Below are 17,358 nucleotides of genomic sequence, written 5' to 3' on the forward strand. Positions count from 1 at the left end.
GTTATGACTAACTGTGCACCCACGTATCCAGATCTTATACAGTCAGCGAGCGCGACAAAATGGCACAAAACTGACAAAGAAGTAGTTAGTGCGGGGCAGGTTCTGGTGCACTTTTTGACCTTTGACCTTTGGGCCAAATAAGGCACACTGTGTCGGTCGTGCTTGGTCTGGCCCCGGGACTCCCCCAGGGTTTGACCTTTGACCTTTAGGTTAAATAAGGCACACTGTGTCGGGCGCGCTTGGTCTGGCCCCGGGACTCCCCCAGGGTTTGACCTTTGGCCCTGCCATGCCATAAATGTCATCATGTTCTTTTCCGTGGCGTTTATTGCACCAGGGAGTAGTAAAATACGTACTACTCCCTGATTTGCACATCGTAGATGTGCAGTGAATGACATATTGCGCATGCGCGCATAAGTACGCGGAGCGTGCGACCTTTAGTGGTTTTGCGGAAAAGACGCAGTGCAACACAAGGTGTACTAGTACACGTGCCACTATACTAATGTGTGATAGCCGACCTCATATACGATGTACGGGGAGATTTTTCCTCAGTATGTTGTAGGCAGTGCTGGAGGTGACGTGACGATGGCGGAGCCAAGTGCAAAACGATCCAGGCAGCCCAGACAGCCCACCTCGAGTGCCGTGCGTGGTTTTTTGAAAAAGTTTTCTTTGCCAGGTTCAGGCACTGATCCTCTCGTCTTTTTCAGCAGCCATCATGACGAGCTCCGACAGGTTCTGCTCGAGGAGCTTCAGTCTCACCCTTTCAAGGTGGTTTTAGTTTTGAGGGTGGAGATGACACGAGAGTCGGCCACGGGTAGTACGTCTGCCGTCCCGTTTTTTAGAAGTAGACCGGCTCGGATCCTCAGCGAAGGGGACATTGATGGTGCAGTCAAGACGATGGTGGCGAGGATCACTGGTCTTATTGATAAGTGGATGCAGAACGGATCCAACTGGACCGTTTCTCGAGTGAGACAGCTGGATGTGTCGACAGCAAAGTACACTCCTCTTCGAGGTGAGTTTCTGTTCATCCGGCAATGTTTGTTCGAAGCCTGTCGAATTTCTTGTGGAAAGTTGTAGATGTATGTTTTGTACCAGATGTACAGTTTTTCGTGATTGTCGCGAGGGTGTAGTTGTGATGTGGTGTTACTCTGAGCAAAGCCTTCGGTGTATTTTTGTGGTGTTCTGTAGGTGGTGCAGCTGCTATCCCGCCGAAATTAGAAAAAAAGAAGGCCATCATTAACGTAAAGAACAACGATGACAGGTGTTTGATGTGGGCGTTGTTGTCAGCGCTGCACCCCGTCGAACAGAATGCTGAGCGTGCATCCAAGTACACCCAGTATCTTGAGGAGCTGCGGTTCGACGGTGTAATGTTCCCTGCAACGCTCCGTGATGTATCCAAAGTGGAGATACAGAATGGTCTTGCAATCAATGTGTTTGGGTACGAGGGGAATCTGTACCCACTCTATCTCAGCGAGCGACAGGAGACTCCCATCAACCTCCTTCTTCATGACAACCACTTCACATGGATAAAAAACTTCAGTCGTGCATGCGAGAATAAGAACAGACATGCCACACACTATTGCTTCCGATGCCTCTCCGCACACAAAACAGCAGACTCCCTGCAGCATCACAGCGAGAGATGTCAGGTGATGAAGCCTGTGCCAGTAGTCATGCCCACAGCAAAGGACAGCATCCTCAAATATACAAATTTGAAGCACAGGATGGTAGCTCCATATATCATTTACGCTGATACGGAGGCCATCATGGAGCCGATGGAGGAACAGCATGGCAGCAGCACTGTACGCACAGCCCGTCATGTACCATGCAGCATCAGGTATGTTTTGTTGTTGGTGTTGTTTTTGACTAATGTTTGCTGTACTCATGCCTGCACAGTGCTTCCTGTTATTCCTTCTTGTCTTGTTCTCCCCTAATTGTGTTCGTGTTGTAGTATGTGCATTTTGTGTGATTCCATTTTTTCAAAAAAATCACTCATTCTTACTTTCCTTCTTCTTTTATGCTCTTGTAGATATGCTGCCATCCGATCCAACGGTGAAGTCCGTGGCGAGTTTGACGACTGCAGTGAGAATGCCATTCACAACTTTTTCGACAGTCTCAAAGAGTTGGAAGGCAGTATCCAGGAGGATTTGGCTGATATCAAGCCAATTCACATGACGGCAGAACTGGAGCTTGAGTTTCAGAACGCAGTCAACTGCTGGATATGTGATGAAGTACTTGGAGAAGATCGTGTTCGTGATCATGATCATCTCACTGGTAAGTATTATAATTTTTTGTTTATTTTTGTTGTTTTGCAGTTGTGTGTAGATATGCGCATGATGTGTATAGTGCATTTTCATGTCTTTGTAGCTGTTTGCATCTGTGTGTTATCATGGTGTATTGAATTGTATTGTCTGTGGTATCACCTTCACTGTAGATGTTTACTATGTTTGTGTATTCCCCTCTTTCTGAATATCTGCACAGGCAACTACCGTGGTGCTGCACACTACCAGTGTAATATTCAGCTAAGTATCTACCCAGATCGCCAGATCATTCCGGTTGTGTTTCACAACCTGAAAGGGTACGATGCTCACCACCTCATCGCCCACATTGGTATGACCGAGGTTGAAGAGGTGGAGTACGAGGACTCTAACCAGCGTAAGCGGATTAAGAAGGTTGGTGAGATCAGTGTCATCGCCAACAACATGGAGAAATATATTTCATTCAAGTGGCGTCAGTACCGCTTCATCGACTCCATGGCCTTCTTGAACTCCTCTCTTGACTCGTTGGTGAGCAACACCCCGGAAGATGCGCTCAAGCTTACTCGTACATTGGCCCATCATGACCTTCTCCTGCGTAAGGGTGTCTACCCCTACGAGTACATGGACTCCTTTGCTCGGTTTGATGAGACACAGCTGCCACCTAAATCAGCATTTGAGTCTAGTTTGACTGGAGAAGGTATCAGTGATGCCGACTATGCCCATGCTCAGAACGTATGGCAGGTAAGCAGCTTGTGCCTTCTGTATTGTGCTCTACTTATGACTTTGAATGCTTTTGTGATGTGCTCTACTCATTTTTTTTTGTACTCATTGCTCTCTATCTGTGGATGCTTGTGTGCATGTGTGTATGGATGCTTGCGTGTGTGTGTGTGTGCGTTGTTTTTTTGTTTTTCGTTTTGCAGACATTTGAGTGCAGTACAATGGAGGCCTATCATGACCTCTATTTGCAAACAGATGTCTATCTTCTAGCAGATGTCTTTGAGCATTTCCGCAAGACGGCATACAAGACGTATGGGTTGGATCCAGCCCATTACCTTACTCTCCCAGGTATGTTCATCAGTCTTTGTTGTTGTCCAATGTATTCTCTCCTTTAGATGGTGTTCTCTGTTAGTATTCTTGTGCTTTCTTGTCGGTGTATTTATATACTTTTTGCATGGTGTATTGACTTTCGTGTTTGTGTTCTGGTGTGTTGTATGGTGTTATGTAGGATATGCATGGGATGCTCTACTACGGTTCACCCAGATTGAACTGCAGCTGCTCACGGATGTAGACATGCATCTGTTTGTCGAAGCCGGTCTACGTGGGGGCATCTCAATGGCGTCGCAGCGGTACGGCAAGGCCAACAACCCAACGATGGATCAGTACAATTCTGCCGAGCCCACATCATACCTGCTATACCTTGACGCCAACAACCTGTATGGCTGGGCTATGTGCCAGAGTATGCCGACATCCGAGTTTGCCTGGTGTGACAAGAACCTGTCCGAGATACTGGCACACCCTGTAGATTCGAGCACTGGGTTCATTGTGGAGTGTGATCTTGAGGTACCCTCTTCGCTGCACCACTACTTCAATGATTATCCACTCGCACCGGAAGTGATGAGAACATTCTCAGATAAGCTATCACCATACCAACAAGCACTTGTGGAGGAGCTCAAAGTGTCAGCCGTAGATGGAGTCAAGTTGACACCCAGTCTCCTACCCAAGTCCAAATATGTGTTACACTACCGTACACTGCAGCTGTATTCGCGTCTGGGCATGGTGGTGACCGCTGTTCACAAGGTGTTGGGATTTCAGCAGAGTGCCTGGATGGCTCCCTACATCAATCTGAACACTGCACTTCGCACGAGGGCTACAACCGACTTTGAGAAGAGCTTTTACAAGGTAAATGCAACCGTTGTGTGCAGTCTTGTATGTTGTTGTTGGTTGTTGTTGTTGTTGTTGTTGTTTTTGTTGTTGTTTTTGTCGCATGTATGGTGCAAGTGTGACGTGGAGTATGCTAATTGAAAAATATGCTGATGTGAAGGAATGGCATGATATGATTCTCATGTGTCATGTTTGCCTGTTTGTGTGCTGCAGCTGATGAACAACTCAGTCTTTGGCAAGACGATGGAGAACGTTCGTAATCGAATACGCATCGATCTCTTGCGAGAAGAAAGTGAGGAGCAGGTACTGAGGGCAGTGAGCAAGCCTACATATGTGCGGCACGACATTTTCCCGAACGGGCTTGTCGGAATAGAAAAGCAGCACACTGAGATCAAGCTCAACAAGCCGGTCTATGTGGGTATGTCGATACTAGACCTGTCAAAGGTGCACATGTACTCCTTCTACTACGATGTGCTGAAGGAGCAGTACGGTAGCAGAATCCGGCTGTTGTACACCGACACCGACTCTGTTATTGTGCACATAACCACCGGTGATGTTTATGCAGAGATGGATCTGTCTCTGTATGACACCAGCAACTTTCCCACTGACCATCCTCAGTACACTTCTGTCAATAAGAAAGTGGTTGGCAAATTCAAAGATGAGCTTGGTGGGAAATCCATGGTGGAGTTTGTAGGTCTAAGATCGAAGATGTACTCCTACATCGGGCAGGAATCGGCCAAACGGGCCAAGGGTGTGCGGAAGGCAGTCCTGGCAAATACCATCACCCACGAGGACTATGTAGATGCACTGCTCAGTCATCGTGTGTCTTCCAGGCCTATGACGGGTCTCCGATCACATAGCCACGCAGTGTATGAGGAGGTAACCACCAAGGTGGCATTGTCTCCATTCGACTGCAAGCGGTACATACTGGATGATGGCATGGCCACACTTGCATATGGTCACAAGGACATTTAATGGACAGGACCCCACATTGAACATGTTTCATCATTTTCATACAAAACTCCCCGCCGTTCTTCTGTCATTAATTCCTCCTATCTTGGCGTGTGGGGCCGGTTCCAACAATATACATTTTTGTTAAATATTTCAGGCTTGTGCCTCAATCATATTGCAGGATATAGTGCATCGTGCGGTATAATAATCTTCATCGTATCATCAAATATTACCCTACACACTTTGGTTTGCAGTGTGTGCACAGCATAGTCCATATATCATCAAATTGATCAAGTTCAGTAACTGCGGGCATATATTTCCCTAGCTTGAGAAAATGCTTATATACTTGCGTAAATTTATGCTCACAATGATGACATTAAAATAAGATTAACTCTGCCACACATTATATTACCAGACACTGGTGTTGTTGTTGTCGTCATCGTTGTTGTTGTTGTTGTTGTTGGCTGTTGTCGGTTGTTGATGGTTGTTGTTGGTTGTTGTTGTTGGTTGTTGTTGTTGGTTGTTGTTGTTGGTTGTTGCTGTTGGTTGTTGTTGTTGGTTGTTGTTGTTGGTTGTTGTTGTTGGTTGTTGTTGGTTGTTGTTTGTTGTTGTTATTGTTGGTTGTTGTTGTTGGTTGTTGTTGTTGGTTGTTGTTGTTGGTTGTTGTTGGTTGTTGTTGGTTGTTATTGGTTGTTGTTGTTTGTTGTTGGTTGTTGTTGGTTGTTGTTGGTTGTTGTTGTTGGTTGTTGTTTGTTGTTGGTTGTTGTTGGTTGTTGTTGTTGGTTGTTGTTGGTTGTTGTCGGTTGTTGTTGGTTGTTGTTGGCTGTTGTTGTTGGTTGTTGTTGTTGGTTGCTGTTGTTGGTTGCTGTTGTTGGTTGTTGTTGGTTGTTGTTAGTTGTTGTTGTTTGTTGTTAGTTGTTGTTAGTTGTTGTTGTTTGTTGTTGGTTGTTGTTGGTTGTTGTTGTTGGTTGTTGTTGGTTGTTGGTTGTTGTTGGTTGTTGTTGGTTGTTGTTGGTTGTTGTTGTTGGTTGTTGTCGGTTGTTGTCGGTTGTTGTTGGTTGTTGTTGTCGGTTGTTGTCGGTTGTTGTTGGTTGTTGTTGTTGGCTGTTGTTGCTGGTTGTTGTTGTTGGTTGTTGTTGTTGGTTGCTGTTGTTGGTTGCTGTTGTTGGTTGTTGTCGGTTGTTGTTGGTTGTTGTTGGTTGTTGTTGTTTGTTGTTGGTTGTTGTTGGTTGTTGGTTGTTGTTGGTTGTTGTTGTTTGTTGTCCCATGGGACAATGAAACTACAAAGGAAAGTGGCTACTGACGAGGCACCTGTGACCACGCCAATGCCTGAAACTGATGAAGCTGAGGAACGGAGGATCCTTGAGTTGGCCCTTAGCCGACTTGAGCGTGATTAACAGCAGTGTTTACACTCCTCAGCAAATCCCATCAAATCGGAGCACATGTTGACGGGACCTTAGAGTTGGCACTGCTCAGTAATGGCAAAATATTTTAAATGGCCGCCAAGACCTTTCTCAATAGGCGGAAGAGTCACCTGTATGCAATACGTTGTATATGTCATGTGTGTGTATTGTATATGCATTGGGCTCGAGTAACTCAACAGCATTCGCTCAGTAACACTCAACACTTCCACCATCAAATGGGAATACACGTGTTGAAGCAAGCTTAGAATGAGCGTTACTTGGTAATAACAGAATGAACCCGATGACCTACATGTACGTAAACAGGTGGCTAAATCACTGGTACACAAACGCATTCGGCATGAGATAAGCATTTACTCACTCATCAACTGTAATATGTTCCATGCGGTCGCCAGGTGTGTGTCTCTGCTAGGTAAATGGACGGGATAAGGTATTATGTTCAGTTCATGTTCGAGTCCGTTGTAGTTTTGACAGAGATCGAGATGTCACGCTGGTTGCTGAATTTGATGACGGCAACTCAAACCAATAGTGGTCAGGAAGTTGGTCCACGAGCTGCTGTTGTCCAACGGAACGGTGATAGTGACGAAGATGAAGCAGAAGAAAGTGTTAAATTTGTTCTCAGGAAGAGGAAGAGAGTGACGACATCACCCTTGCTCCTACCTGTCATGTTGAATCCAGGATTTCTGGGTTTTGTAGGATCGTTGCCACGCTGGTGCTGGTGCCGTCAACGGCACCAGCACAGCCAGGTAGGTGGCACAGAGATTTAAAGCCGGAGACGACGTCAGCTACATTGAGCTGGTCTTGGGGAAAGACAATGAACTTAGGGGCAAGTTGCCGGGATGCAGATACACACGCTTGCACGATGTTGTGGACTGTAGAAGTACCAATGCGATGCTCTTTTGCCAACTGCTGGAATTCCTCGGCATGAGCCATCCATTGGAGGAATATTGCAAGACGTTTTTTCCCAGAGATCACTTGCGCAAGTGCGTCGTCTGACAATCAATGGTATCTTTGACCAAATCGTGCACAGCAAGAAATGTGCATTTGGTCACTCGAAACTTTTCGATGAACCTCTCATCTTCGACACCTTGGAAGTCTTGTCCAAGTCTACTCCATGTCCCCAAGATCTCTTTTTCCCAAACACCATCATCGTCGCCATCAGCATGAGCCGACGGCGACGACGATGGTGTTTGGGAAAAAGAGATCTTGGGGACATGGAGTAGACTTGGACAAGACTTCCAAGGTGTCGAAGATGAGAGGTTCATCGAAAAGTTTCGAGTGACCAAATGCACATTTCTTGCTGTGCACGATTTGGTCAAAGATACCATTGATTGTCAGACGACGCACTTGCGCAAGTGATCTCTGGGAAAAAACGTCTTGCAATATTCCTCCAATGGATGGCTCATGCCGAGGAATTCCAGCAGTTGGCAAAAGAGCATCGCATTGGTACTTCTACAGTCCACAACATCGTGCAAGCGTGTGTATCTGCATCCCGGCAACTTGCCCCTAAGTTCATTGTCTTTCCCCAAGACCAGCTCAATGTAGCTGACGTCGTCTCCGGCTTTAAATCTCTGTGCCACCTACCTGGCTGTGCTGGTGCCGTTGACGGCACCAGCACCAGCGTGGCAACGATCCTACAAAACCCAGAAATCCTGGATTCAACATGACAGGTAGGAGCAAGGGTGATGTCGTCACTCTCTTCCTCTTCCTGAGAACAAATTTAACACTTTCTTCTGCTTCATCTTCGTCACTATCACCGTTCCGTTGGACAACAGCAGCTCGTGGACCAACTTCCTGACCACTATTGGTTTGAGTTGCCGTCATCAAATTCAGCAACCAGCGTGACATCTCGATCTCTGTCAAAACTACAACGGACTCGAACATGAACTGAACATAATACCTTATCCCGTCCATTTACCTAGCAGAGACACACACCTGGCGACCGCATGGAACATATTACAGTTGATGAGTGAGTAAATGCTTATCTCATGCCGAATGCGTTTGTGTACCAGTGATTTAGCCACCTGTTTACGTACATGTAGGTCATCGGGTTCATTCTGTTATTACCAAGTAACGCTCATTCTAAGCTTGCTTCAACACGTGTATTCCCATTTGATGGTGGAAGTGTTGAGTGTTACTGAGCGAATGCTGTTGAGTTACTCGAGCCCAATGCATATACAATACACACACATGACATATACAACGTATTGCATACAGGTGACTCTTCCGCCTATTGAGAAAGGTCTTGGCGGCCATTTAAAATATTTTGCCATTACTGAGCAGTGCCAACTCTAAGGTCCCGTCAACATGTGCTCCGATTTGATGGGATTTGCTGAGGAGTGTAAACACTGCTGTTAATCACGCTCAAGTCGGCTAAGGGCCAACTCAAGGATCCTCCGTTCCTCAGCTTCATCAGTTTCAGGCATTGGCGTGGTCACAGGTGCCTCGTCAGTAGCCACTTTCCTTTGTAGTTTCATTGTCCCATGGGACAACAAACAACAACAACCAACAACAACCAACAACCAACAACAACCAACAACAAACAACAACAACCAACAACAACCAACAACAACCGACAACAACCAACAACAGCAACCAACAACAGCAACCAACAACAACAACCAACAACAACAACCAGCAACAACAGCCAACAACAACAACCAACAACAACCGACAACAACCGACAACAACAACCAACAACAACCGACAACAACCGACAACAACCAACAACAACAACCAACAACAACCAACAACAACCAACAACCAACAACAACCAACAACAACAACCAACAACAACCAACAACAAACAACAACAACTAACAACAACTAACAACAAACAACAACAACTAACAACAACCAACAACAACCAACAACAGCAACCAACAACAGCAACCAACAACAACAACCAACAACAACAGCCAACAACAACCAACAACAACCGACAACAACCAACAACAACCAACAACAACAACCAACAACAACCAACAACAAACAACAACCAACAACAACAACCAACAACAACCAACAACAACCAACAACAAACAACAACAACCAATAACAACCAACAACAACCAACAACAACCAACAACAACAACCAACAACAACAACCAACAACAACAACCAACAATAACAACAACAAACAACAACCAACAACAACCAACAACAACAACCAACAACAACAACCAACAACAACAACCAACAGCAACAACCAACAACAACAACCAACAACAACAACCAACAACAACAACCAACAACAACCATCAACAACCGACAACAGCCAACAACAACAACAACAACAACGATGACGACAACAACAACACCAGTGTCTGGTAATATAATGTGTGGCAGAGTTAATCTTATTTTAATGTCATCATTGTGAGCATAAATTTACGCAAGTATATAAGCATTTTCTCAAGCTAGGGAAATATATGCCCGCAGTTACTGAACTTGATCAATTTGATGATATATGGACTATGCTGTGCACACACTGCAAACCAAAGTGTGTAGGGTAATATTTGATGATACGATGAAGATTATTATACCGCACGATGCACTATATCCTGCAATATGATTGAGGCACAAGCCTGAAATATTTAACAAAAATGTATATTGTTGGAACCGGCCCCACACGCCAAGATAGGAGGAATTAATGACAGAAGAACGGCGGGGAGTTTTGTATGAAAATGATGAAACATGTTCAATGTGGGGTCCTGTCCATTAAATGTCCTTGTGACCATATGCAAGTGTGGCCATGCCATCATCCAGTATGTACCGCTTGCAGTCGAATGGAGACAATGCCACCTTGGTGGTTACCTCCTCATACACTGCGTGGCTATGTGATCGGAGACCCGTCATAGGCCTGGAAGACACACGATGACTGAGCAGTGCATCTACATAGTCCTCGTGGGTGATGGTATTTGCCAGGACTGCCTTCCGCACACCCTTGGCCCGTTTGGCCGATTCCTGCCCGATGTAGGAGTACATCTTCGATCTTAGACCTACAAACTCCACCATGGATTTCCCACCAAGCTCATCTTTGAATTTGCCAACCACTTTCTTATTGACAGAAGTGTACTGAGGATGGTCAGTGGGAAAGTTGCTGGTGTCATACAGAGACAGATCCATCTCTGCATAAACATCACCGGTGGTTATGTGCACAATAACAGAGTCGGTGTCGGTGTACAACAGCCGGATTCTGCTACCGTACTGCTCCTTCAGCACATCGTAGTAGAAGGAGTACATGTGCACCTTTGACAGGTCTAGTATCGACATACCCACATAGACCGGCTTGTTGAGCTTGATCTCAGTGTGCTGCTTTTCTATTCCGACAAGCCCGTTCGGGAAAATGTCGTGCCGCACATATGTAGGCTTGCTCACTGCCCTCAGTACCTGCTCCTCACTTTCTTCTCGCAAGAGATCGATGCGTATTCGATTACGAACGTTCTCCATCGTCTTGCCAAAGACTGAGTTGTTCATCAGCTGCAGCACACAAACAGGCAAACATGACACATGAGAATCATATCATGCCATTCCTTCACATCAGCATATTTTTCAATTAGCATACTCCACGTCACACTTGCACCATACATGCGACAAAAACAACAACAAAAACAACAACAACAACAACAACCAACAACAACATACAAGACTGCACACAACGGTTGCATTTACCTTGTAAAAGCTCTTCTCAAAGTCGGTTGTAGCCCTCGTGCGAAGTGCAGTGTTCAGATTGATGTAGGGAGCCATCCAGGCACTCTGCTGAAATCCCAACACCTTGTGAACAGCGGTCACCACCATGCCCAGACGCGAATACAGCTGCAGTGTACGGTAGTGTAACACATATTTGGACTTGGGTAGGAGACTGGGTGTCAACTTGACTCCATCTACGGCTGACACTTTGAGCTCCTCCACAAGTGCTTGTTGGTATGGTGATAGCTTATCTGAGAATGTTCTCATCACTTCCGGTGCGAGTGGATAATCATTGAAGTAGTGGTGCAGCGAAGAGGGTACCTCAAGATCACACTCCACAATGAACCCAGTGCTCGAATCTACAGGGTGTGCCAGTATCTCGGACAGGTTCTTGTCACACCAGGCAAACTCGGATGTCGGCATACTCTGGCACATAGCCCAGCCATACAGGTTGTTGGCGTCAAGGTATAGCAGGTATGATGTGGGCTCGGCAGAATTGTACTGATCCATCGTTGGGTTGTTGGCCTTGCCGTACCGCTGCGACGCCATTGAGATGCCCCCACGTAGACCGGCTTCGACAAACAGATGCATGTCTACATCCGTGAGCAGCTGCAGTTCAATCTGGGTGAACCGTAGTAGAGCATCCCATGCATATCCTACATAACACCATACAACACACCAGAACACAAACACGAAAGTCAATACACCATGCAAAAAGTATATAAATACACCGACAAGAAAGCACAAGAATACTAACAGAGAACACCATCTAAAGGAGAGAATACATTGGACAACAACAAAGACTGATGAACATACCTGGGAGAGTAAGGTAATGGGCTGGATCCAACCCATACGTCTTGTATGCCGTCTTGCGGAAATGCTCAAAGACATCTGCTAGAAGATAGACATCTGTTTGCAAATAGAGGTCATGATAGGCCTCCATTGTACTGCACTCAAATGTCTGCAAAACGAAAAACAAAAAAACAACGCACACACACACACACGCAAGCATCCATACACACATGCACACAAGCATCCACAGATAGAGAGCAATGAGTACAAAAAAAAATGAGTAGAGCACATCACAAAAGCATTCAAAGTCATAAGTAGAGCACAATACAGAAGGCACAAGCTGCTTACCTGCCATACGTTCTGAGCATGGGCATAGTCGGCATCACTGATACCTTCTCCAGTCAAACTAGACTCAAATGCTGATTTAGGTGGCAGCTGTGTCTCATCAAACCGAGCAAAGGAGTCCATGTACTCGTAGGGGTAGACACCCTTACGCAGGAGAAGGTCATGATGGGCCAATGTACGAGTAAGCTTGAGCGCATCTTCCGGGGTGTTGCTCACCAACGAGTCAAGAGAGGAGTTCAAGAAGGCCATGGAGTCGATGAAGCGGTACTGACGCCACTTGAATGAAATATATTTCTCCATGTTGTTGGCGATGACACTGATCTCACCAACCTTCTTAATCCGCTTACGCTGGTTAGAGTCCTCGTACTCCACCTCTTCAACCTCGGTCATACCAATGTGGGCGATGAGGTGGTGAGCATCGTACCCTTTCAGGTTGTGAAACACAACCGGAATGATCTGGCGATCTGGGTAGATACTTAGCTGAATATTACACTGGTAGTGTGCAGCACCACGGTAGTTGCCTGTGCAGATATTCAGAAAGAGGGGAATACACAAACATAGTAAACATCTACAGTGAAGGTGATACCACAGACAATACAATTCAATACACCATGATAACACACAGATGCAAACAGCTACAAAGACATGAAAATGCACTATACACATCATGCGCATATCTACACACAACTGCAAAACAACAAAAATAAACAAAAAATTATAATACTTACCAGTGAGATGATCATGATCACGAACACGATCTTCTCCAAGTACTTCATCACATATCCAGCAGTTGACTGCGTTCTGAAACTCAAGCTCCAGTTCTGCCGTCATGTGAATTGGCTTGATATCAGCCAAATCCTCCTGGATACTGCCTTCCAACTCTTTGAGACTGTCGAAAAAGTTGTGAATGGCATTCTCACTGCAGTCGTCAAACTCGCCACGGACTTCACCGTTGGATCGGATGGCAGCATATCTACAAGAGCATAAAAGAAGAAGGAAAGTAAGAATGAGTGATTTTTTTGAAAAAATGGAATCACACAAAATGCACATACTACAACACGAACACAATTAGGGGAGAACAAGACAAGAAGGAATAACAGGAAGCACTGTGCAGGCATGAGTACAGCAAACATTAGTCAAAAACAACACCAACAACAAAACATACCTGATGCTGCATGGTACATGACGGGCTGTGCGTACAGTGCTGCTGCCATGCTGTTCCTCCATCGGCTCCATGATGGCCTCCGTATCAGCGTAAATGATATATGGAGCTACCATCCTGTGCTTCAAATTTGTATATTTGAGGATGCTGTCCTTTGCTGTGGGCATGACTACTGGCACAGGCTTCATCACCTGACATCTCTCGCTGTGATGCTGCAGGGAGTCTGCTGTTTTGTGTGCGGAGAGGCATCGGAAGCAATAGTGTGTGGCATGTCTGTTCTTATTCTCGCATGCACGACTGAAGTTTTTTATCCATGTGAAGTGGTTGTCATGAAGAAGGAGGTTGATGGGAGTCTCCTGTCGCTCGCTGAGATAGAGTGGGTACAGATTCCCCTCGTACCCAAACACATTGATTGCAAGACCATTCTGTATCTCCACTTTGGATACATCACGGAGCGTTGCAGGGAACATTACACCGTCGAACCGCAGCTCCTCAAGATACTGGGTGTACTTGGATGCACGCTCAGCATTCTGTTCGACGGGGTGCAGCGCTGACAACAACGCCCACATCAAACACCTGTCATCGTTGTTCTTTACGTTAATGATGGCCTTCTTTTTTTCTAATTTCGGCGGGATAGCAGCTGCACCACCTACAGAACACCACAAAAATACACCGAAGGCTTTGCTCAGAGTAACACCACATCACAACTACACCCTCGCGACAATCACGAAAAACTGTACATCTGGTACAAAACATACATCTACAACTTTCCACAAGAAATTCGACAGGCTTCGAACAAACATTGCCGGATGAACAGAAACTCACCTCGAAGAGGAGTGTACTTTGCTGTCGACACATCCAGCTGTCTCACTCGAGAAACGGTCCAGTTGGATCCGTTCTGCATCCACTTATCAATAAGACCAGTGATCCTCGCCACCATCGTCTTGACTGCACCATCAATGTCCCCTTCGCTGAGGATCCGAGCCGGTCTACTTCTAAAAAACGGGACGGCAGACGTACTACCCGTGGCCGACTCTCGTGTCATCTCCACCCTCAAAACTAAAACCACCTTGAAAGGGTGAGACTGAAGCTCCTCGAGCAGAACCTGTCGGAGCTCGTCATGATGGCTGCTGAAAAAGACGAGAGGATCAGTGCCTGAACCTGGCAAAGAAAACTTTTTCAAAAAACCACGCACGGCACTCGAGGTGGGCTGTCTGGGCTGCCTGGATCGTTTTGCACTTGGCTCCGCCATCGTCACGTCACCTCCAGCACTGCCTACAACATACTGAGGAAAAATCTCCCCGTACATCGTATATGAGGTCGGCTATCACACATTAGTATAGTGGCACGTGTACTAGTACACCTTGTGTTGCACTGCGTCTTTTCCGCAAAACCACTAAAGGTCGCACGCTCCGCGTACTTATGCGCGCATGCGCAATATGTCATTCACTGCACATCTACGATGTGCAAATCAGGGAGTAGTACGTATTTTACTACTCCCTGGTGCAATAAACGCCACGGAAAAGAACATGATGACATTTATGGCATGGCAGGGCCAAAGGTCAAACCCTGGGGGAGTCCCGGGGCCAGACCAAGCGCGCCCGACACAGTGTGCCTTATTTAACCTAAAGGTCAAAGGTCAAACCCTGGGGGAGTCCCGGGGCCAGACCAAGCACGACCGACACAGTGTGCCTTATTTGGCCCAAAGGTCAAAGGTCAAAAAGTGCACCAGAACCTGCCCCGCACTAACTACTCAAAGAGTACTGAGACATTCGGCGACCTGACACCTAGCTCAAACACTTCTCCAAGGCACAAACCAACAACCTTCCAACTTGGAAGGCTCAGGTTCAGAAAGGGCCAAGAGGGCAAGGAAAGCGCAACGAAGAAGAGCACGAGCTACGCATCACGGCAACAAAGAATGCCGAAAGTTACTGGATGATGACGAAACTAGTAAGACTATTGGACATACCGGCCTTACTACAACTCGACGTCGCAAAGCAACAGACCATCCAACTTTGGAGGCTCAAGTTTATGTAGTAACCAGCCGAGTTACATATTATTAAACAGTTATCAACAATGCCTGTACTATTCTGAAGAGAAGGGAAAGGAAACTTTTGATAGAAGAAAGTCCCTACTGAATTGTGTGTATTGGTGTCATTGCATGCGAAGGTACACATTGCGAAACTGTTATCGCCACGGATATTATATCTCAATCTTTAGCAAAATGTTTTGTAGGCTGTCCATGGTGGAAAGGATTTCAAATTTCTCAAATCTGCTATTTTTCTCCTGGTTTTAGTAGAAGGCTCGGAAGATATTATTAATAATAATGCACACTGGATCGGTTTTATGAGCATATGAGTATCCGTGACCATAGCCTTCCGGCGGTCTTAAAGGGGAAGTTAAGGCAAAAATTAAAATTTCACCAGTTGTAGTCTTCGGGGTGCTGAGTCGAATGGTCTTGGTCCGAGGAAGCTGAGACGCTCCCTTCCTACTTGAATCCCAATCGAACTCGCGCACTTCCACCGAAACTGGGTGACTGCGCCCTACGAGATGGGGATTTGTATGCAAAATGTCACTAAAAGCGCCATTTCGTTCTTATAAAAGCACGGATGACCGCGATTGGCCCATATGTTGTAGTCTTTTGGACGCTGAGTCGACTGGTTTTGGTCCGAAAAGGCTGCGTTGCAGCGTTCCTCCTTTATTCCCAATCGAACATGGTTGAACAAGTGGTCACGTGCTCCTGGGTGCCCAAATCACCTGGTCACCACGCCAGCAGGTGAGAACTTTCACACCAAGGTTCAACTCGAGTTCAACTCGAGTGACAGGACTGCACCCAAAAAAGGTCAAACAGGCTAGTAAGTTGTACCCTGCAGGCACGGTGACCAGGTGACTGGCGTACGCAGGAGCACGTGACCGCTTGTTCAACCATGTTCGATTGGGAATAAAGGCGGAACGCTGCATCGCAGCCTTTTCGGACCAAAACCAGTCGACTCAGCGTCCAAAAGACTACAACATATGGGCCAATGGCGGTCATCCGTGCTTTTATATGAACGAAATGGCGCTTTTAGTGACATTTTGCATACAAATCCCCATCTAGTAGGGCGCAGTCACCCAGTTTCGGTGGAAGTGCGCGAGTTCGATTGGGATTCAAGTAGGAAGGGAGCGTCTCAGCTTCCTCGGACCACGACCATTCGACTCAGCACCCCGAAGACTACAACTGGTAAAATTTTAATTTTTGCCTTAACTTCCCCTTTAAGACCATCTGACGTATTTTGCATAAGGTCTATTGCTGACTAGACGTAGTGGAAGGGTAAGCCTTTATGAGCATGTATGAGGTGGGACGTATATTGTATTTCACACAATTTGGAGTTGAAAACCAAAAAGGAGGATGGGAGACATATCCTCAGTATTAGAAGAGGATTTCTTCCATCTGCCGGTGTATAGTTCTTTGTAATTGATGACTTACACAAGAGAGATTTTGGAAGCTTTGTTACAACTCTGAGTTTCTCGTATTACTAAGATCATCAAGCAACTGATGGTTCCAAAACGGGCAGCAAAAACATAAGGGGGAGCAAGATGGGAAATTATGAGGGGTGTCATAGGCGACGTGTATCATACCGCAAGAGTCAGGTGCAGGCGTGAAGTTGCCAAGTCTTCAGACGTGGGGCTATGCAGCAGTAGTTCCGGCGTAAATGATCTAGAATAGAGCTGGGGATAAATGCCAAATCCACACATGCCCACACCACTACACAAACATGCACCCACACTCTCTCCCTTTTCTCACATACACATACACTCACACGCGCGTCCACAAACACATTCTCTAAATCTCTCTCTCTCGCACACACACGCACACACACACATA

The 17,358-nt window shown here is 46.1% G+C and overlaps 2 protein-coding genes across 4 annotated transcripts; one reads left to right on the forward strand and one right to left on the reverse strand.

The window, feature by feature from the left end:
- Positions 1–138: 138 nt before the first annotated feature.
- On the forward strand, positions 139–5,490 carry LOC135820845 (uncharacterized). 2 transcript variants are annotated; one of them, XM_065333886.1, is made up of 7 exons: positions 139–1,009; positions 1,186–1,831; positions 2,024–2,268; positions 2,476–2,993; positions 3,173–3,317; positions 3,478–4,151; positions 4,347–5,490. In XM_065333886.1, the coding sequence occupies exons 1-7, from the start codon at positions 526–528 to the stop codon at positions 5,106–5,108; spliced, it is 3,474 nt and encodes a 1,157-aa protein (XP_065189958.1). In that variant the 5' UTR covers positions 139–525; the 3' UTR covers positions 5,109–5,490. The 2 variants fall into 2 exon arrangements, with proteins under 2 accessions (XP_065189958.1, XP_065189959.1); XM_065333887.1 differs by lacking the exon at positions 139–1,009 and having other exon boundaries at positions 1,665–1,831; positions 2,053–2,268.
- Positions 5,491–9,840: 4,350 nt separating this feature from the next.
- LOC135820846 (uncharacterized) lies at positions 9,841–15,180 on the reverse strand. 2 transcript variants are annotated; one of them, XM_065333888.1, is made up of 7 exons: positions 14,319–15,180; positions 13,497–14,142; positions 13,060–13,304; positions 12,335–12,852; positions 12,011–12,155; positions 11,177–11,850; positions 9,841–10,984 (listed from the first exon to the last, which is right to left on the reverse strand). In XM_065333888.1, the coding sequence occupies exons 1-7, from the start codon at positions 14,800–14,802 to the stop codon at positions 10,223–10,225; spliced, it is 3,474 nt and encodes a 1,157-aa protein (XP_065189960.1). In that variant the 5' UTR covers positions 14,803–15,180; the 3' UTR covers positions 9,841–10,222. The 2 variants fall into 2 exon arrangements, with proteins under 2 accessions (XP_065189960.1, XP_065189961.1); XM_065333889.1 differs by lacking the exon at positions 14,319–15,180 and having other exon boundaries at positions 13,060–13,275; positions 13,497–13,658.
- Between the last annotated feature and the right edge of the window lie 2,178 nt (positions 15,181–17,358).

The sequence above is a fragment of the Sycon ciliatum genome, chromosome 7 (genome assembly GCF_964019385.1).
Source record: "Sycon ciliatum chromosome 7, ocSycCili1.1, whole genome shotgun sequence".
Classification (NCBI taxonomy): Eukaryota; Metazoa; Porifera; class Calcarea; order Leucosolenida; family Sycettidae; genus Sycon; species Sycon ciliatum.

Excerpts from the sequence above, each read along its gene's own strand:
- LOC135820846 (XM_065333888.1), bottom strand. The coding sequence starts at position 14,802 with ATGTACGGGGAGATTTTTCCTCAGTATGTTGTAGGCAGTGCTGGAGGT. Across the intron at positions 14,143-14,318 it reads AAAGTACACTCCTCTTCGAG|GTGGTGCAGCTGCTATCCCG; the intron begins GTGAGTTTCTGT and ends GGTGTTCTGTAG. Across the intron at positions 11,851-12,010 it reads CCATTACCTTACTCTCCCAG|GATATGCATGGGATGCTCTA; the intron begins GTATGTTCATCA and ends GGTGTTATGTAG.
- LOC135820845 (XM_065333886.1), top strand. The coding sequence starts at position 526 with ATGTACGGGGAGATTTTTCCTCAGTATGTTGTAGGCAGTGCTGGAGGT. Across the intron at positions 2,994-3,172 it reads ATGCTCAGAACGTATGGCAG|ACATTTGAGTGCAGTACAAT; the intron begins GTAAGCAGCTTG and ends TTCGTTTTGCAG. Across the intron at positions 4,152-4,346 it reads TTGAGAAGAGCTTTTACAAG|CTGATGAACAACTCAGTCTT; the intron begins GTAAATGCAACC and ends TGTGTGCTGCAG.